The 19,443-nt window shown below is 31.3% G+C and overlaps 1 protein-coding gene across 1 annotated transcript; it reads left to right on the top strand.

The window, feature by feature from the left end:
- Positions 1 to 483: 483 nt before the first annotated feature.
- On the top strand, positions 484 to 7,541 carry pic (DNA damage-binding protein pic). Its single transcript, XM_065515854.1, has 12 exons — positions 484 to 694; positions 883 to 1,031; positions 1,107 to 1,369; positions 1,438 to 1,643; positions 1,698 to 1,780; positions 1,849 to 2,002; positions 2,080 to 2,335; positions 2,411 to 2,642; positions 2,697 to 4,053; positions 6,117 to 6,306; positions 6,369 to 6,765; positions 6,983 to 7,541. The coding sequence occupies exons 1-12, from the start codon at positions 631 to 633 to the stop codon at positions 7,061 to 7,063; spliced, it is 3,432 nt and encodes a 1,143-aa protein (XP_065371926.1). The 5' UTR covers positions 484 to 630; the 3' UTR covers positions 7,064 to 7,541.
- Positions 7,542 to 19,443: the final 11,902 nt, after the last annotated feature.

Raw genomic sequence — 19,443 nt, 5'->3', positions numbered from 1 at the left:
GATTTACATTTTTTATTAAATTAGCAACACTATTTCTGTTTTGCAGTTGCAGTCGTGTCGTGCTGCAGCAGCAAAAGAAGTCGTGTCGCCGTGAAGTTGTGATGTCGTCAAAAGAATCATCTTCATATAAACGTGTGTATTTTATTTTTGACAGATTGAAGTCGGAAGCCTGCTTTCTTTAATGTGTTTAATGCATAACAAGAATTTTTAATACTTTCATTTTTGCATTTAAAAAATAAGAATTATATTAACACAGAGTTAATTAATTGCAAATTATTTTTTTTTGCGAATAGGCTACGTATAAATGAAGTAATACATATATTTTTTATTTTTCCCGGGAATGGAAAAAGTCCGAGATATTAAGAACCCTACATATAATAAAAATAATGGCAATCTTCATCTAATTGGTTTCTAAATCGTTATATGTGATGGGAAAATCGCTAAAATACCATCACTGCTAATTGGTAAAATATTTTTATAGCGCGCAGGGGAAAAATAGCAGTACGAAAATAGGAAATTGCAAAATTTTTGCAAAATTCATAAATAATCGTAAGGAATTTATTAAAATTTCTTAATCTACACATCAAGAAATATAATTGCAAGTAAAGAAACGAAAAAAGAGAATATAAGATGTCGCAATATCATTATGTGGTCACGGCACAAAAACCAACAGCTGTAGTTGCTTGTGTTACCGGTGAGTTGGGAAAATGCATCTTGGATGTATAATTAAAAGTGTATAATGTCCATGGAGTGTATTATTGTGTACATTGAAGTAATGGCGGGAGCTTAATAGCTTGTTAGAATAGAAGTTAATCATGTTTTCGTAAATTCTGTCTCGAATAATGTAATTGTGGGTGCGTGTGTTTGATTTTTTTTTTGCAGGAAACTTTACTTCGCCTACAGATTTAAATTTAATTATTGCCCGAAATAGCCAGTTGGAAATTGATTTAGTTACACCAGAGGGTTTGCGACCTCTCAAAGAGGTAAACATATATGGCCAGATAACGGTAATGAAGCATTTTCGACCACAGGTAATGGATGATAAACACGTTGACACCACATGGCCAATCTTACAATTTTCATTTGAATTTCTTCATATCTCATAGGATAGCAAAAAGGACTTGTTGTTTATACTTACTCATCGGTACAATGTAATGATTTTAGAGTGTTGTATGATTGGTGATCAGATTAAGGTCATAACAAAAGCTCACGGCAATGTCTCCCACCAATATAGTCCACCAACGGATGGTGGTGTTATGGCAGTTATTGATCCTAAAGCACGCGTTATAGGCATGTGTTTATACATGGGTTTGTTTACTATAATTCCCTTGGATAAAGAGACCAGCGAATTGAGAGCAACTAATTTACGGTATGTGGAGTATTTAAAGTCTGTTGTCGTAAATAATTCAACTAAGTATGTACATATTTTATTTACAGCATGGACGAATTGAATGTGTATGATGTTGAATTCCTTTACGGCTGCATTAATCCCACAATTATTGTAATACACAAAGATAATGATGGCCGCCACGTTAAAACTCATGAAATTAATTTACGCGATAAAGAATTTATGAAAATTGCCTGGAAGCAAGATAATGTTGAAACCGAAGCCACCATGTTAATTCCAGTACCCACACCTTTAGGTATAATAAATTGTTTTGTTGAATTTCATTATTAGATGGTATTTTTAAATTTAGGTGGAGCAATCGTTATTGGACGTGAATCAATTGTTTATCATGATGGTAGTAGTTATCACGCAGTGGCTCCTTCAACTTTTAAGGTATTTTTTCGGCATTTCTAATTTTAGATGATGGTTTAAGAATGTTTACTTTTTGTTTGCGATTTTAGCAAAGTACTATTAATTGCTATGCTCGCGTCGATAGTAAAGGTCAACGCTATTTACTTGGCAACATGTATGGCCAATTGTTTATGCTGTTTTTGGAGACTGCAGATAATGGCAAAGGTTGTTCTGCGGTTCGAGAAATAAAAGTAGAACTTCTGGGTACGTAAATATTTAAGAACTTGTTACACACAAAGTGAAATAAAATATAATATGATTTAAATTCCTTCTATTTTAAGGTGAAATTTCTACACCGGAATGCATAACATATTTGGATAATGGTTTTCTCTTCATTGGATCCAAGCATGGTGACTCTCAATTGGTACGTTTAAGTACTACACCAAACGAGAGTGGTTCGTATGTAATACCCATGGAGAACTTTACAAATTTAGCTCCGATACTAGATTTAGCTGTTGTTGATTTAGATCGCCAAGGACAAGGACAAATAATAACATGTTCGGGTACATTTCAAGATGGTTCCTTAAGAATTATAAGGTATTGCGGTCGATTTTCGATTTTCAATGCATAAAAAATATAAAAATTCATAAATTATATATAAAATTTACATAGAATTGGCATTGGCATACAGGAACATGCCTGCATTGATTTGCCTGGTATCAAGGGTATGTGGTCTCTCAAGGTGGGCATTGATGATAGTTCATATGAAAATACTTTGGTATTGGCATTTGTGGGACATACGCGTATTTTGACACTAACTGGCGAGGAAGTTGAAGAGACAGATATACCCGGTTTTCTAAGCGACCAGCAAACTTTCCACTGTGCCAATGTGGATTACGATCAGGTAATTGTAAAGAAATGTTAATGATTTTAATTAAATATATCCATTATTTTACAGATTATTCAAGTTACCCCCTTAACAGTGCGCTTAATTAAAAGTACTACAAAAAATCTAGTCTATGAATGGCAGCCCAGCGCTGGGAAACGTATAGGTGTAGTTTCTTGCAATGCCCAACAAATTATTATTGCATCGGCACGTGATGTTTACTATCTAGAAATTGAGGATGAAAAACTTGTGCAGGTTTCGCAGAAAACGTTGGAATATGAAGTGGCTTGTTTGGACATTACACCTTTGGGCGATGGCAAAAATCGTTCAGATCTAGTAGCTGTTGGCTTATGGACTGACATTTCAGCCGTGGTTTTAACTCTGCCCAATTTGGATGTTTGTCACACCGAAAAATTAGGAGGAGAAATCATTCCTAGATCGATATTAATGACCACTTTTGAGGGCATTCACTATTTGCTATGCGCTTTGGGTGATGGTTCTATGTTTTATTTCATTTTAAATAAGGATAATGGCAATCTAACCGATAAAAAGAGAGTCACCTTGGGTACTCAACCCACTACGTTGAGAACCTTTAAATCATTTGCCACCACCAACGTATTTGCCTGTTCGGACAGACCTACCGTTATATATTCATCCAATCACAAATTGGTATTCTCGAATGTAAATTTGAAAGAGGTCAATCATATGTGCTCTCTAAATGCACAAGCCTATCCCGACAGTTTGGCCTTGGCTACAAAGAATTCAGTTATTATTGGTACCATCGATGAAATTCAAAAGTTACACATACGCACGGTACCTCTGGGAGAGGGACCCCGTCGTATTGCCTATCAGGAGAGTTCTCAAACATTTGCCGTTGCCACCATGAGAATTGATGTCCAAGGTAGAGGTGGTCCCAAACCAACAAGAGCCAGTGCTTCAACTCAAGCCCAAAATATCACTTATGCTTCTAATATTGTACCCAAGCCTGGTGCTTGTAACACTGCAACGACCAATGCTGAAATTGGTCAAGAATTGGACATTAGTAATCTCTTGATTATCGATCAAAACACCTTTGAAGTTTTACATGCTCATCAATTTATGCCATCGGAATCTATTATGTCTATAATGTCTGCCCAATTGGGCGATGATGCCAATTCGTATTATGTTGTGTCTACCGCCTTGCTGTACGCGGATGAGCCCGAACCTACAGTCGGTCGTATTATAATATTCCATTATCATGACGGCAAATTGACACAGGTGGCCGAGACGAAAATTGATGGTGGTTGTTATTCGATGGTAGAATTTAATGGCAAAGTTTTGGCCGGCATCAATAGTTTTGTGCGTCTGTACGAGTGGACAAATGAAAAGGAATTGAGAATGGAATGTAATATCCAAAAGAATATAACCGTATTGTGTTTGAAAGCTAAAGGTAAGTGCTATAGAAGTTTTTATACTTTTTATTACAATTAATTAATACAAACAAAATGTATACGAGCCTATCACTGCGCGAAAGTCCATCGGAGAACAACGTCAAGCATACCATTTTTATCGTTTGAACTAGATCAAAAATAAATGATATTTTTTTTCGAGCGGAATAAAACTTATTATACCCTTCACCATGATATAAGTTTGACATTTCGTTTGTAATTTATATAAATGTTGGATCCTTACAGATATCGAAGTGGATATAGCCATGTCCGTCTGTCTGTTGAAATTAACTTTCCAAAGCCCTCAAATACTTTACATACATGATTGATACATAAATACATCCGCAATAGTCAAACTTAGCTAGTCAAAATAGATATTTAAAATTGAAAAAAAAATCGGTGATACCTCTTTTTAAAAATAAATTATATGTAGAACTTATTAGCGCCTTTAAAAATATATTGTAGAAGAAAAAAATCGATATTCCTCAGAAATAAATAAAATAAACAGTTTTTGTTTGTTTTCCTGAAAACTTATGTTTTTTAAGATAGAGTGTTCTGAATATGTAGTCCTACGATATACTGGGTCATTATTCTAAGACGATTTAGATATGTCCGTCTGTCTGACAGTTGAAGGCTCGATAGAGTCTAGGGAAGGGCCCCGAAATATTCTCTGTTGATTAGAAAAGTTTGGTATTGAAAATTTTAAAATACACCATTTCCAATTGTATTTCAGAAGTTTCTAATTGTATTTCAGAAAATTCCAATTGAATTTCAGAAATTTCTATTTGTATTTCAGAATATTCCAATTATATTTCAGAAATTTCCAATTTTATGTATTTCTGAAATTTCTAATTGTATTATATAAACTTCCATTTATATTTCAGAAATTTCCAATTGTATTGCAGAAATTTCCACTTGTATTTCCGAAAATTCTAATAGCAATACAAGTGGAAATTTCTGAAAAACAATTGGAAAATTCTGAAATACAATTAGATACTATTTAAGTATAAATTAAAAAGTCTGAACTACAAATAGAAAATTTCTGAAATACAATTGGAAATTTCTGAAAAACAATTGGAAAAATTCTGAAATATAATTGGAATATCTGAAATTCAATTGGAAATTTCTGAAATAAAATTAGAAATTTCTGAAATTTAATTGGAATTTTCTGAAATACAATTAGAAACTTCTGAAATACAATTGGAAATGGTGTAGTAATAGAAAATATAAAATTAACCAAATCTATGTTTTGGTACTTTTTGGCACCCTATCTTTTAAACCCATAAAAATCGAAATAAGTTTCGAATATTATTATTTTCTTGTGCGAAGATATAGATTGGCAAAATCCGAGTATACAAGTTGGTAATTTTTTAATACATATTTTGTCTTACGCACATGCGTAACAGTTTTTACGCGCTCCTGAAAATTTTAATATTCCACTTAAGTGGTTTTGTCAATATGCATGTACATTAGGGATATAACTATTAAGATTTTTTGCAAATATGCAAATTGGCATAGCATAGGCGAATAGAGCATTAAAAAATATGAAAAACAAAGGTATTATTTTTTGGCGGTTGTTAAGAAAGTTCACGCAATAAAGTTTCATTAAATATTTTCAATAATTTTGAAATTCAATATATTTTATTTTAATAATAACTGCGGACATACTTCAAAGGATAATTTTTAATTAAGGGAAGTATCCCTCACACTTGCAATAAAAAATTTTAAATTATTTATATAATTTTTCAGAGAAAAAAATTTGGTTTATTTTAGAAATTGGTGTTGGTGCGATTTTCGATTCCAAATGACATAAAAAATACCACACGTGGTGGTATGCCAAAAATTTCTACAAAATCTCTAATGTACATATATAGATATCATTCTTACTTGTTATTTTTACAATATTTATTTGCGACTGTATATGTAGTATATATACTCTGGATCCGTATATGTGGGAGGCCAATAAATAGCCAATATACAAACATCGTAACAAAAATTACACCAAAAACAGTTTTTAACCAAATGAGTTTTTAATAATACATTTGTTTAAATGTTAATATTTTAGGTGACTTTATTTTAATTGGAGATTTAATGCGTTCGATGACCTTGTTACAACACAAACAAATGGAGGGCATTTTTATTGATATTGCCAGAGATAGTGATCCAAAATTTATGCGAGCAATTGAAATTTTGGATGATGATACATTTTTGGGATCCGAAGATAATGGCAATTTATTTGTATGCCAAAAGGACAGGTAATTCAGAAATGTAATAAATAAACAATTAAATTGTACTAACAAGAATATGAAATATTTAGCGCTGCCACAACTGATGAATTACGTTCGGAATTGCCCGAAGTGGCACGTTTTCACTTGGGCGATTATGTCAACGTTTTCCGTCACGATTCGTTGGTTATGCAAAATGTTGGAGAACGTACCACACCAAATCAGGGCTGTGTTCTGTATGGCACTGTTATGGGGGCAATTGGTATTGTAACTCAGATACCGCAAGACTTTTACGAATTTCTTCATAGTCTGGAAGAACGTCTAACAAATGTCATTAAATCGGTGGGTAAAGTTGATCACTCGTATTATCGTAGTTATCAGACTACACAGAAAACAGAACCATGTGAGGGTTTCATTGATGGGGATCTTATTGAGAGTTTTCTCGATTTAACACGTGAGAAAATGAAGGAGTGTGTTTTGGGTTTGGAGGTGAGTAGCTAAATAAAACTATATTATTATTTTTTCACATTCACATGCATTAATATACATACATGTTTATAAACAATCAACCAACCATTAAAAAAAACTTCTCTATCTAGTTGTCATATTTATGAAATATGTACCTAGAAATGCATTATTCATATTTCCATTGAGGAACAAACTTTATATTTTTTCTTTTTTTGCGCGTTTTAATCCCTCGTTGCAGATTACCATGAATGGTGAGAAAAAAGATGCCGATGTCGATGATGTCATTAAAATTGTGGAGGATCTGACAAGGATGCATTGAATAGAATTCCCTTTTAGAAATCGAAATCATTTATTACACATTGTTTTACTCTTTTTTTACTATTATTCCCTTTTACTTTTTTTCCTTTAAGATGTTCCTTTTTGAATTTTCCAAAAACTGAGTATTGAATTTAACAGTTTGCTCTGTTTCTTCTTTTCAATAACCCATAATGAAAGAAAATTTGTTCCATTTCTTTTTTTTATTTTTTACACACATTTAGTTTTTTTTATTTAACGTTTTCATTTTTTTTATATATAAAATTATATACATCAGTTATAGAATGTATTACTTTTTTCCCTTGAAAAGATACAAACAAAGGTAATTAAAGAATATTTCTAATTACCATTGGAAACGCCAGGGAATGTGTGTTAAATACAAAACAAAAAATATGTACGTCTGTAATTTATAATTCAAAATATTTCTACAAAAGAAACATTTAAAAATATATAATATTAATAATAACAACAATTATTTTAAAGATAGACTTTAAAAAAGATCTATCCTACCTATGATGTTTTTTGTGGCACCATTATAGAAATAATAAAGTATCAAAAAAAAAAAAGAATAAAAATCATTGTGTGTTTTAAAGTATATTTGTAATAAACTTATCAGTACATAACATCATTTAAAATGTAGCTGTATCCGATTCCAGTCATAGAACCTTTTACGATATGAATTGCAAGGAAAAGAGCGTCCAAACTAATTAAACATTAATTGTATTATTTGTGTACTTGGAGTTTAGTCTCTTTCCCTGGGCCGTCATACACAAGTTCTTCTATCAATGCTACTTAAATGGTATTTGGATTCTTACGAAAAGACAACTGTATTCCATTTTTCTCTCGTTCTAACAGTCCGAAAACTAATTTTCAATTTTAGACTATTGATAATTTTTGGGCATTTTTTAAACTGTCTTTCTTCCTCCCAAAAGTTGAGTTTTTACTGTACCTGGCTCACGAAATTTCTGTATAATTTTTGAAACTGCTGATTTATTATTTAAATAATAGCTGACCCGATAGACGTTGTCCTGTCCAAGCAAAAACAGCATACATGTAAATCAATGTACATATTTTGAGTTTTTATATAAGTAATCGAATTTTGGTCTGAAATATGAGTGATCACAGATGTAGCCCTTTTTCTTGATCAAACGCTTATTGGCCAAGTTATTAGTGAATTTAGATATTTTGAGTTTTTATATAAAAAATGGAGTTTTTGTCACAAATATGAGTGATCACAAATCAAGGACTTTTTCTTGAAAAAATGGAGTTTTTGTCACAAATATGAGTGATCACAAATCGAGGACTTTTTCTTGATATTTTGAGTTTTATATAAAAAATCGATTTTTGTTCAGAAATATGAGTGATCACAGATCGAGCTGCTTTTCTTGATTAAACGCTTATTGGGGAAGTTATTAGCAATTTTAGATATTGTCGATTTTTGTTTAGAAATATGAGTGATCACAGATCGAGCTGCTTTTCTTGATTAAACGCTTATTGGCTTATTGATCACAGATCGAGCACTTTTTCTTGATTAAACGCTTAGATATTTTGAGATTTTTTTTTAAATAAATCGATTTTTGTTCAGAAATATGAGTGATCACAGATCAAGCTCCTTTTCTTGATTAAACGCTTATTGGCCAAGTTATTAGCGAATTTAAATATTTTGAGTTTTTATATAAAAAATCGATATTTGTTCAGAAATATGAGTGATCACAGATCGAGCTCCTTTTCTTGATTAAACGCTTATTGGCCAAGTTATTAGCGAATTTAGATATTTTGAGTTTTTATTTAATAAATCGATTTTGTTCACAGATCAAGCTCCTTTTCTTGATTAAACGCTTATTGGCCAAGTTATTAGCGAATTTGACTTTATATATAAAATGGATTTTTGGCCAGAAATATGAATGACCACAGATCGAGCCTTTTTTCTTGATTAAACGCTTATTGGCCAATTTATTAACGTATTTAGATATTTTGAGTTTTTATATAAAAAAAATAAATTTTTGTTCAGAAATCTGAGTAATCACAGATAGAGTTCCTTTTCTTGATTAAACGCTTATTGGCCAAGTTAATAGCGAATTTAGATATTTTCCGATTTTAGATAAATCGAAGAAAGTGGGCGTGGTAAATTTTTCATTCCGTAAAAACCTAAGTTGGACTATGACCAACATTTAAAAAAAAAATTGTCTAAATCGGTCCGGCCGTTCTCAACTGATGCAATTACCAACGAACGACAATTAATTTTTATTTATATTTTGAAAGAGAAACAAAAGTAAACAGATTTCCTCTGAATTTTGGTAATGCATTTAAAAAGTTTTAGTTATTTTCCGACTATGCCGAATATTAATATTTTTAGCAGGAATTATTTTCGGTTTCAGATTAAAAACAATCTGAATCCTATAAATGGAGGACGTTAAGGGGTACCAAGCTTTGCTCAGGAACTTATCAGATAAGTTCGGATGTCATTATGTACTGATTGTTCGGCCAACATTTTTTGTGTAACTGATCCGTTTTTTGGGAAGCATATATGGGGTCGTACATCAAATTGATACCATACCATAGGATACTTACGGTGGTACTATAAATCACGGTTTACGGGGCGAAATCTCGCAGAAAGTTTTATGTCTGCCTTCAAAAGATCAATTATAATCAATTTTGTTCACAATAAATTAATATAAATCAAAAATCATGAAAAGAGAAACAATAATATGCCATATTTTTTAATACCTTCGTGCATAGGGTACAAATAGATAGGTAACTGAGAGCCAAAAACCTAAGTCTGTTGTCAAAAACCTAATTCATGAGAATGTATTGCATGTATTTTGTTATTGTATCACCCGTATGTGTGAAAAGAGAGTAATTTTTCCATATATATTACTCTCTCCTTCCGTTCTATGTGTTTATTCTATGCCTTCGTGCTTCCAAAAATTTGCGGCATCACTGCCAACATTAAAAGTGTTTGACGTGAAGCAATGTTGGCAAATATGCTTTTTGGAACGCTAAACTTTTATTCACCATACCTTCACCACAAGTGGTTAGGGTACATAAAATAGTGTCATTCCGTTTGTAATTTCTACAATATTAATTTTCACATTATATATGTAATTATAATGTATATAGCATATTCTGGATCCTTACAGATTGGGAAGTTGATAACTTTCCAAGTAACTAATACTTGTATCTATGTACATATATACCAGACTAGCAACCAATCGTAATACATTTTTTTTAATAACGCAAATTTTATTTAATTTTTTTAACGATATTATTCTACGTTCAAAAGTACCATTAGGTGGAAGAAATGTACCACAAAAGTCACCTTTTGTGGATTCCAACTCATTCAATAACAATTTCATGATTTTAGGTTAATTATTATAAAATATACTAGAAGTACCATTGCAATAATGAAATAATCACCCTTATCGTGGTTGGCGTAAACGTCATACGCCTAAGAAGTTTCGTACTAGATTAAAGAAACAGTTTGCATTTTATATTTAATCTAGTACGAAACAGTCGTAGACGTAAGACGTTTACGCCAACCACGATAAGGGTGAATACCATTAGTTATCCCTTTTGAATTATCATTTTCCTGATTATAGGTTCATTCAGCCTTATCATGTAAGGCGTAGGCGTTTTACGACAACGACAGTTTCGTACTAGATTAACAGGTTGAATAATTTCTTTAATCTAGTACGAAACTGTCGTTGTCGTAAAACGATTACGTCTTACATGATAAGGCTGATTATTATAGAAAATTCAAAAAGTAACATTTGAAGAACGAAAAAGTACCATTAGTTCTTCCCTATTTTGGCACCTTAATACCTATCCTTGATTCTTTTTCTACACAAACGCATATTGCGCCATTAGCTTTGCGTCAAATTTTGCTGGATTCGACTTGCGTCGTTATGATTTCGATTACGTTCAACATGTTTTTGTTTGTGAAAGTCAAATTTAAATGTGAAGAGTTTGTTATTTCATTAGTTGGTTTTTAAAAATTGGATTTCCCATTTAATTATTTTAGTTAAGTTTGTATTTAGCATGTAAAAAATACATATATTTTTCTTTTTTTTTATAAATAACTAGCTGACCACCCCACCCCGGCTTCGCCCGGTAGCTATTTGCTAATGTTAGTTCTTCAAGTTTCTCCAAAAAAATTCTCTTATTAAGAAAAATGAGAAGTGAAAAGGAGGCAATATATTAAAAATTAAAATTTCCGAATTTATGAATTTTTATTCTTTACAAACCATCTCATGAAAATTTCTAAAATTTCCAGCCGTTCTCACGTGATGCCATTACATACATGGACCATTTCATTTTTATATAGATTAAAAGCATTTGTTAGAATAAAGGTGACTTTTTTGACTTTTACTCTGAAACCAATTAATAGGGAAAACAGTGGAAATATATGGAAAAAAGTAATTCGATTTGAGTCGTTTCGGTTCGAATCGCATTTCTCTGGTCCACGGAGTAAATCGAGGTCTTAGAGTACAAGCTTAATAATTTAATATCATTACCATTTGTTTTTCCTCAAGTTAGAAATTTCAAAGTAATTTCCTTCAATATTATAGAAAACTAGCTGTTGTTCTGCCATAGCTCATACAAAGTTTGAAGACTGCCACTATAATAGTACTCCAGATATGCAATAATAAATTTTTATTTTGTATGGGAGGTGCCACGCCCATTGTACCTATATAGGTCAATTGTGAATCTAAACCATCCAGGGACAAACTCAAACACACACAAAAAATTTCATCGAAATCGGCTCAGCCGTTACGGAGGAGTTCAGTTACTAACACTCGTACAGAAGAATGCCATATCTCCGGAACAACTATGCCGATTTCGTGAAAACTTCACATACAGACCATCCCCAACGTACCCTGAAATTTTGGTTGAAATCGGTCGACTCGTTTTCGCAGTTAGTGGTGACATCAAAATGTACATTTCTTTTTATATATAAGATTCAAAAAGTACCATTTGAAGAAGTAAAAAGTACTACATATTAGTTCTCCTTTTTTTGGTATCATAATACCATTAAGCCACCTTGATTCTTTCTTTACTAAGAATTATATGAGCCAAATATTATTTATATAAGTTAATGCTCCAATTTTCATTTTCCCTCACGAACACCTGCCAAGTTTGAAATTCAAAATATCTACTCCATTTTGGTAAAATTGTTTGTGACAAAGCTATGTCTCTAACGACTGTAATCTATTTTGAGCTCAAAAAAAATATGTTTTAAAAAAGTACTAAACTGTTTACCCTGATTTGGCCCAATCAGCACCTTCGCAATCGAGTTACAAATAAAACCATGTTAGTTACATTTATAAACAGATAATATCATTGTTTAATGTTTTGCTTTTCTTTACTTTTCTATTTTCTTTTTTCATTTGCAGTTTTTTCATATTTTTATTTTCTGACATTTTTATTTTTAACTAATTTTTTTATTGGTACTATACCAATTTTGTTTAAAAATATTATTTGAAACAGACAAACTTTTCACTGAATCAGTAAAACTAAGAAATTCCGGAAAACCAGAATCAGTGAAATTTTTGTCTGTTTTAAACAAATATTTGTTTGAAATTGTGTGTAAATTCAAACAACATTTTTATTCAATAGCATATTTTTTTAATTGAAAAAATATTGTTTTTTTTTCAATTAAATTTTTGCAAAATTTCTTGTTTGAATTTACAAATTTTGTGATAGGTCCTAATTCAAACAAAATTTTGTCTGATTGATCAAATTTCTTGATTGAATCAGAAATTTAATTCTTTCTGTGTATGTATCTCGAATACAATATGTTGTACATAGCCAATAAATGCAACGACGTTCTAATAAGAAACTTTTTAAGCGTTCTAATAAGAAACTTTTTGAAAAGTAAGCAATTTGTATGAAGAATACTGGGAAAAAGGTTTGAAACTTGCAGTTTGGTTTTATAAAATGGATTTTTTTAGAGTTGCAGTTTTTTTTTTAGCAATAATTTACCACTTATTTATATTTTTAATTTTTTTTTCTAAATATGTTTTTGTCCTGAAATTTGTGGAGACCGCAATGTCCCGTGGGATCTCTGATGCCTTCTCCAATATGTGATACGTATGATTAAACATGGATATATTTGTGATCTGAAAGTACAGTCAGTTTGGACTTGTTGTAATTCACTTTATAGATCTGCTTGCCTTGTAATCATATGTACATTACGTACAACGTCTTCAGAGGATCTGGATACTATATAGATCTAGACTTGTTGCAAATGAATGCTGACATCATTTAAGGATTTGTCATGAGCCTCATTATACAAACATTGGAAAGCTGTTTTAACTTTATATTTTTCTTGGAAGGACAAGTATGCAACTTATATGTATATTTCTAGGATGAAGGGCAAAAAATGTCGATTGCTTCGTGTTGTTGTTGTAGACGCTAAAACTGACAAGGAATTGTGCTATTCATTTCCACGACAGCCGGTTCTACGCACCGGAATGATCCGAAATACTCCGCCATGTGTCATCCATTCTGCTGATTCTTCAAGACAATATCATTAAATGCAGTTTGAAGGACTTTTCCTATGAATGAATAAGGTAAGTAACTGAGTTTTTAATAGTGAAAAACGTTTGCTTCGCCTTTTATTACTGAAAGACCCACACGGTCTATTGTTTTGGTCTCAAATGCTTAGGTCCCTGATTTGTCTCGAAGAATTCTTGTCAACATTTTTATAGAATACTTGTAAATTCTGGCCTTTTTTAATGTTTATCACATTTCATTGTCAACTATTTAATAATAAGTTTCGCGACATTCATAAAATATCAGTTTTTAAACCGAATCTTAAAAATTTCAAAATATGCTAGATGATTTCCTATTATCCGATTACTCCAATAACTAGACCCATCCAAGAACCAAATATTTTTTTTGAGCATATTCTTAACATTACCCAAATTAAATTTGTATACATACATATGTATGTAAGTATTATAAAAGAAATTTACTCATAGTTTTGTGTAACATCTGTAATTCTTGTTGTCATTTTAAATTCTCCCCTCCCCTTGGTGAAAAGTCTAAAATTTTATTACATCAACAACTATTTATGCATCATTAAACCTAAAAAGTATTAGAGTAAATCTCTTAAAGATTTACACTTCTCTTTATTGTTGTGTCCACAAAACGATCATTAAGATAATACAAGCTAAATAGTGGGAAACGCCATCTTTAATTGAAGTCAATGAAATTACTAAATTGTGAAAATGATGATAATAAATGACGAATAAGAGAGATGGGAAGTAAGTTATATACATGTATGTATGTGTGTGTGTATGTATGTATTTTTAAAAACGTGAACCCCTAAATAATGAGGATGTTTTAACAGCGGCTGCGCGATAATAAATTATTCTAAATGGGAATGAAACAATTGGATTTTTTTTTTGGAGCTTATAATAATTAACAGCATAAGCTAAATAAACTCCATATTTAAACATGAGAAAGGAAACACTCGAGAGAGAAACTATATAAAATGAAGAACACACTATAGAAACGGAAGTTCCTGTATACCTGGCATGGATAATTTATTTTTGTAAATATTTGAGTGATTTTGTAATGTCGAAGTACTCCAGAAACATGTTTAATAGTTTTTGAATATTTTTCTAATTTGTTTTTGTTACTGGTATGTAGTAGTCTAGAGGAAAAAGAACCGACGCAAAACTGGTTCCGTGATTATTTTTTAGGTTCCAGTTCTTTATATGAAAAGGTTCTGTCACATCAACATGACGATGTCGTAAGAAGGGATGAAAACCACTTGCTCTATCCATTTTTAACACTCTCTTGCGCTCTCGTTACAAGATTTTAAAAGTAAACGAACGGAATCCCGTAACTTCCAGTGATAATTTGTACAAATTATTATAAATTATCAAGTAAGCGAACACAACTATTGTCTTTTAAAAAAATAGCAAAAGATTTAAAGGTTCATCGTCACACTGTTTCAAACGCCATTAAACAGTATAAGGAAGACATGAGCATTGAAAGAAAACCTGGCTCAGGAAGAAAAAAGATCCAACAGATAATAGTAAGGCAAAAGAAGTCGAACAACTCTTTCGAAGAGCACTGAACACTTCTATGAGAAAAGCAGCTCATAAAGTTAAATGCTCTAATTCTTTTGTGCGCAGAGCCAAAACTAATGCTGGGTTGATTGAAGTCGTATAAAGTTCACAAATTTCCAGATCGCAATTCGGTAAAGATGTTGTGTGATGGATGATGAAACTTATGTACTGGCAGACTTTTCACAACTTCCGAGTCAAGATTTGTTTGTGGCTGATGGGAGAGATAATGTTCAAGAATAATACCGGGCAAAAACACAAACAAAATTTCCTAAAGAAGTTTTTTGTGTAACAAGCCATTTGCAGTTGTGGCAAAAGAAGCCACATCAGGCTCAAAAAACACAGAAATATATGTATATTATGGAGTGTCTAAAAAAGCGGTTTTTACATTTCTTAAAACAGCATAGTGGCCATATTACTGGCCACTATGCAAAAAGGCCCTTGAGTGGTATTCAAACAATAATGTCTATTTTGCACCGTGGGATTCAAATCCACCTAACTGTCCAGAACTTCGGCCTGTGGAAAGGTATTGAGTACTTGTAAAGAAAGAATTAAAGAACAAAGGAAAGGTATCCCACGATAGCGTAAGTAGACCACCTCGTACAAAAGAGTAACGGAAGCAACTATAAAATTATTGATGGGAGGATTTCCGTAAAAAGTGGATAAATTTATAAATGCCAATATTTAACGTTTAATGAATTTGTACAATATTTTAATAAATTTACGTATTTTTGAGAATTTTTATATTTAACTTAATACAAGTTTTTTTTGGGACACTCTTTATTGTGATTGCTTTGTATCAGAACATTTTATGATCATGTATACTAACTGCCTGTTCCACGATGTCGAAAGAAAAATGAGTCGAAAAAATTTGTATGAAAAACACTCAGTTTTTAAAATTCTTTCGTATAGTCTTCCTACTAATTTGTTCGAATCATTTTGCTTTCGACATCGTGAAACAGACCTTAATATTAGGTTATAAAATGATGTTATCATGATGTAATATTACGACTATATTTGATCATAATATGATATTTTATGATACTAATAATGATCATCATATATTCTGACTACAATCATAAATCTAATTATGTTTTTTTTCTGCAAATCAGAAAATCGTTTCCCTCAAAAAACACTTTTCCGTTCAAGATGAAGATACAGGATGAATGGAGTCCACCATATAAATGTGGTGATGTGGCACCTAAAAATAAGCTGAAACATGCTAAAAATTAAGATAATTTAATGAATCCGTACCTTTGAAAATTTTCCGTAAAATCATGAGCTGAATCATGTTAAAAATTAAGATAATTAAATTTTCGGGTTGTTTTGGATTATGCCGAATAATGATTTTTTTACCTTAGGTTTTGATATTAGGTTCGGTTCGGCGTAAAAACCGGATTTCGCTCTGCTTTATTAAAACCTCACATTTGTTCGGAGATTACTGGGCTTACACGGAAGCCTCTTATCGTTGCCTCCTTTGAAGTTCTATCATGTGTTGTTTGTTATAACTGAGATTGAAATGTGAGTTTGACTGTACTTATACATATGTATTGTCAAAGAAGATTTATAAATGAGAACATTCAATGTTATCGCTCATCTTGTCATCAACAGGATTTAATAGAAGATAACTTTCAGAACTTTGTCCCTCATTTTGTCATTAACGTTCGTGGTTTAAAACTTCATTGGTCTCAAAGTTATTCAAGAAATTTATATGTGTATAAAATGTAAAGTTGTATTTTTTGGAAATGCTTTTTTCGAACGTAGAACAAATAAGGTCGCAAAAATCAAAATTTCATGTGCACCTAAAACATATTGAATAAACCTATTTTACAGTAAATTGTCCAACGATTTCAAAAATGCTACTCTTATTACAATAAGATTTTTGGTTCAGAAGATATAGCCCTTCAAAGTTGACTGATTTTAAGTTTTAAAAAAAAACAGACAATTTTTAAGGTAATTTGGTCCGCTTTCAGATAAAATATATCGAAAACTATGTAACTGATCATCATTATTTTTGTTTCTTTTGATAGATATATTTATTTATAAGAAAAGAATAAACAAAAATTGTACTGTTTGCTTTGTATTTGTCCAGGTAAATCGATATTTACAAACTATCCATTTTTTCAATATTTCTCAACTTTGAAGGAAAATAAAAAAAACTATAAATTTCTATATTTCTATACACAAAAACCCTTGAAACTTTTTTTCAAGATGATTTGAATAGAAGAAAATAATAAAATGTTACTATATGACAGTATTTAGATCATATTACAACATTTTAAAGACAAAAATAATAGTTTAAACAGATTATATTAAATTTTAAATGTATATTTTCTATTCACTTTTTTAGTTTTTGTATACATTTATTTACAGAATATAGTATATTGTTTTATTATAAGAGAAAAATCTGTCACGTACGGTTATAAAATCATCCAAAGATTGTTTTTATTTAAATATGACGGATTGCAAAGGAAAAATATTTCGTTTATTGTAAGAAATTAAAATAAAACATAACGCCTCTCACGATTCGAATATTTTCGCATATTTCTACATGTACCTCAAAATGAGTTCCGTTTTATGTGACGTACGATATACCCTTATTTCGCTCAATATTTTGGACAACAATATTTCGAAAGAACTTTTTATTATTTTAAAATATAGTACCCTCTGAATGGAACATAAATACCAAATTATTTTTCAAATTCTCTTATTTTTGCAAAATGTATTCCACTCTATATACGTACAAATGTCACGTACGATATTATGGAATATGGACCGTGAAAAACTAACCAAAAAAAATTTTTTTTTTTTAATATTTTCTGGAATAATTTTAAATCATAAAAAGAAACATAAAAAATTAAAAAATTTTAAAAAATATTTTATTTGCTAACCCATAAGTATGCACCTGAAAGGCGTAGATTATCTATCACATGCCTTTTAAATTTTTATGATTTTTGCAACGAAAAACATTAGACCCAAAATATTTTGGGATATATCCTAAACAATCCTATCCTATTTTGATGAGAGTAAACAAATTTATTTTTTCCTCCTCATACAAAGTGAGGTTCCCCATTTATAAATTTCCCGCACTGTAGGTGTGTACGCAGAGTGTTTATACATAAACAAACGAATGAATGAACATATAAAAACCAATCACTTCACTTAAATACACTTCCACACATCCACATATACTATATTCACGCATTCATTCACTCACATAACGTCAACGTTGCGCCCTCGCACTATTGTTCAACTCAAAATTATATATTACACGAATGTTTAGTGAGTATTTTTTTGTATTCTTAGCTGCACGTGAGTAGTGTTTATGTTGTTGTTGTTGATGCTGCTGCCGCTGTTCTTGTTGATGAACACATGCAGCGTTCGACGCAGCAGGATAAACCCACAAAACACACGTTCCTCATTGAAACAAGTAGACACAAAAACCCTGCTAGACACGTAAACCTACAACTAAATAACGTTGACCGCGAAGTTGACGTCAATGGAGGAGTTTTATATGTACAAATATACTTTGTTTTTGTTTGTTTTGTTTTTTTTACTACGTTCCTTTGCTTGCATGTACATACGTCATATGGAATACGTGTCGCTAACAATACTTTACAAAATTTGTATATTCAATTAATCGCTCGCTATCTTGTGTTTAATACATATAGTTTTCCAAAAAAAAAAATACATCTTTTCAGTCATATGAGTATGAAGAATTGTTTTTTACTTTATTTCAAAATATAACTCGGAAGTTTTTGGTCATTCTTTAAGTGCGTCGTAGTGTATGAAATAGTAAAATCTGTATTTCATTTACTGTGACTGCTCGCTGCTTGCGCCTGTAATACTTTAAAGCTGCTGCCATTCGCTGTTTTTTGTTTGTTCCTTTAGCATCCGTCCTCTTTCTTTCGTTGGTTCATTTCCGTTGCAATTCCCATTCACACCAGTTCATTTATTATACGAGTATGTACTGTTATTGTTTTTGCCGTCAAGCGATTGCGTTGTTCTCCATGTTGTTTGTTGTTGGGTACTAATGACTTGATGTTGTGGATGGACCATTTCATTTCATCAGTTTGTTTCATCTTCAAATATCCAATTGCGTTTCTTCATTCGTCGTGATTTGTTCGTGTCTTCTAAAACGCGCTAAAATATCATTATTATTTTAATTAATTTACAAAAAAAAATCTTAAGCTCCCTTCGGTGTCTGTTTTTCATTTTGTTTAAGTTTTTTTTTTGAGAAAAAAAAAATGTCTCACACATAACGGCATATTAAAATGAGGTCTACTCATTAAAAAGATTACCGAAT

The sequence above is a fragment of the Calliphora vicina genome, chromosome 1, assembly GCF_958450345.1.
Source record: "Calliphora vicina chromosome 1, idCalVici1.1, whole genome shotgun sequence".
Taxonomy (NCBI): Eukaryota; Metazoa; Arthropoda; class Insecta; order Diptera; family Calliphoridae; genus Calliphora; species Calliphora vicina.
This window is presented reverse-complemented; position numbering and strand designations above follow the sequence as displayed.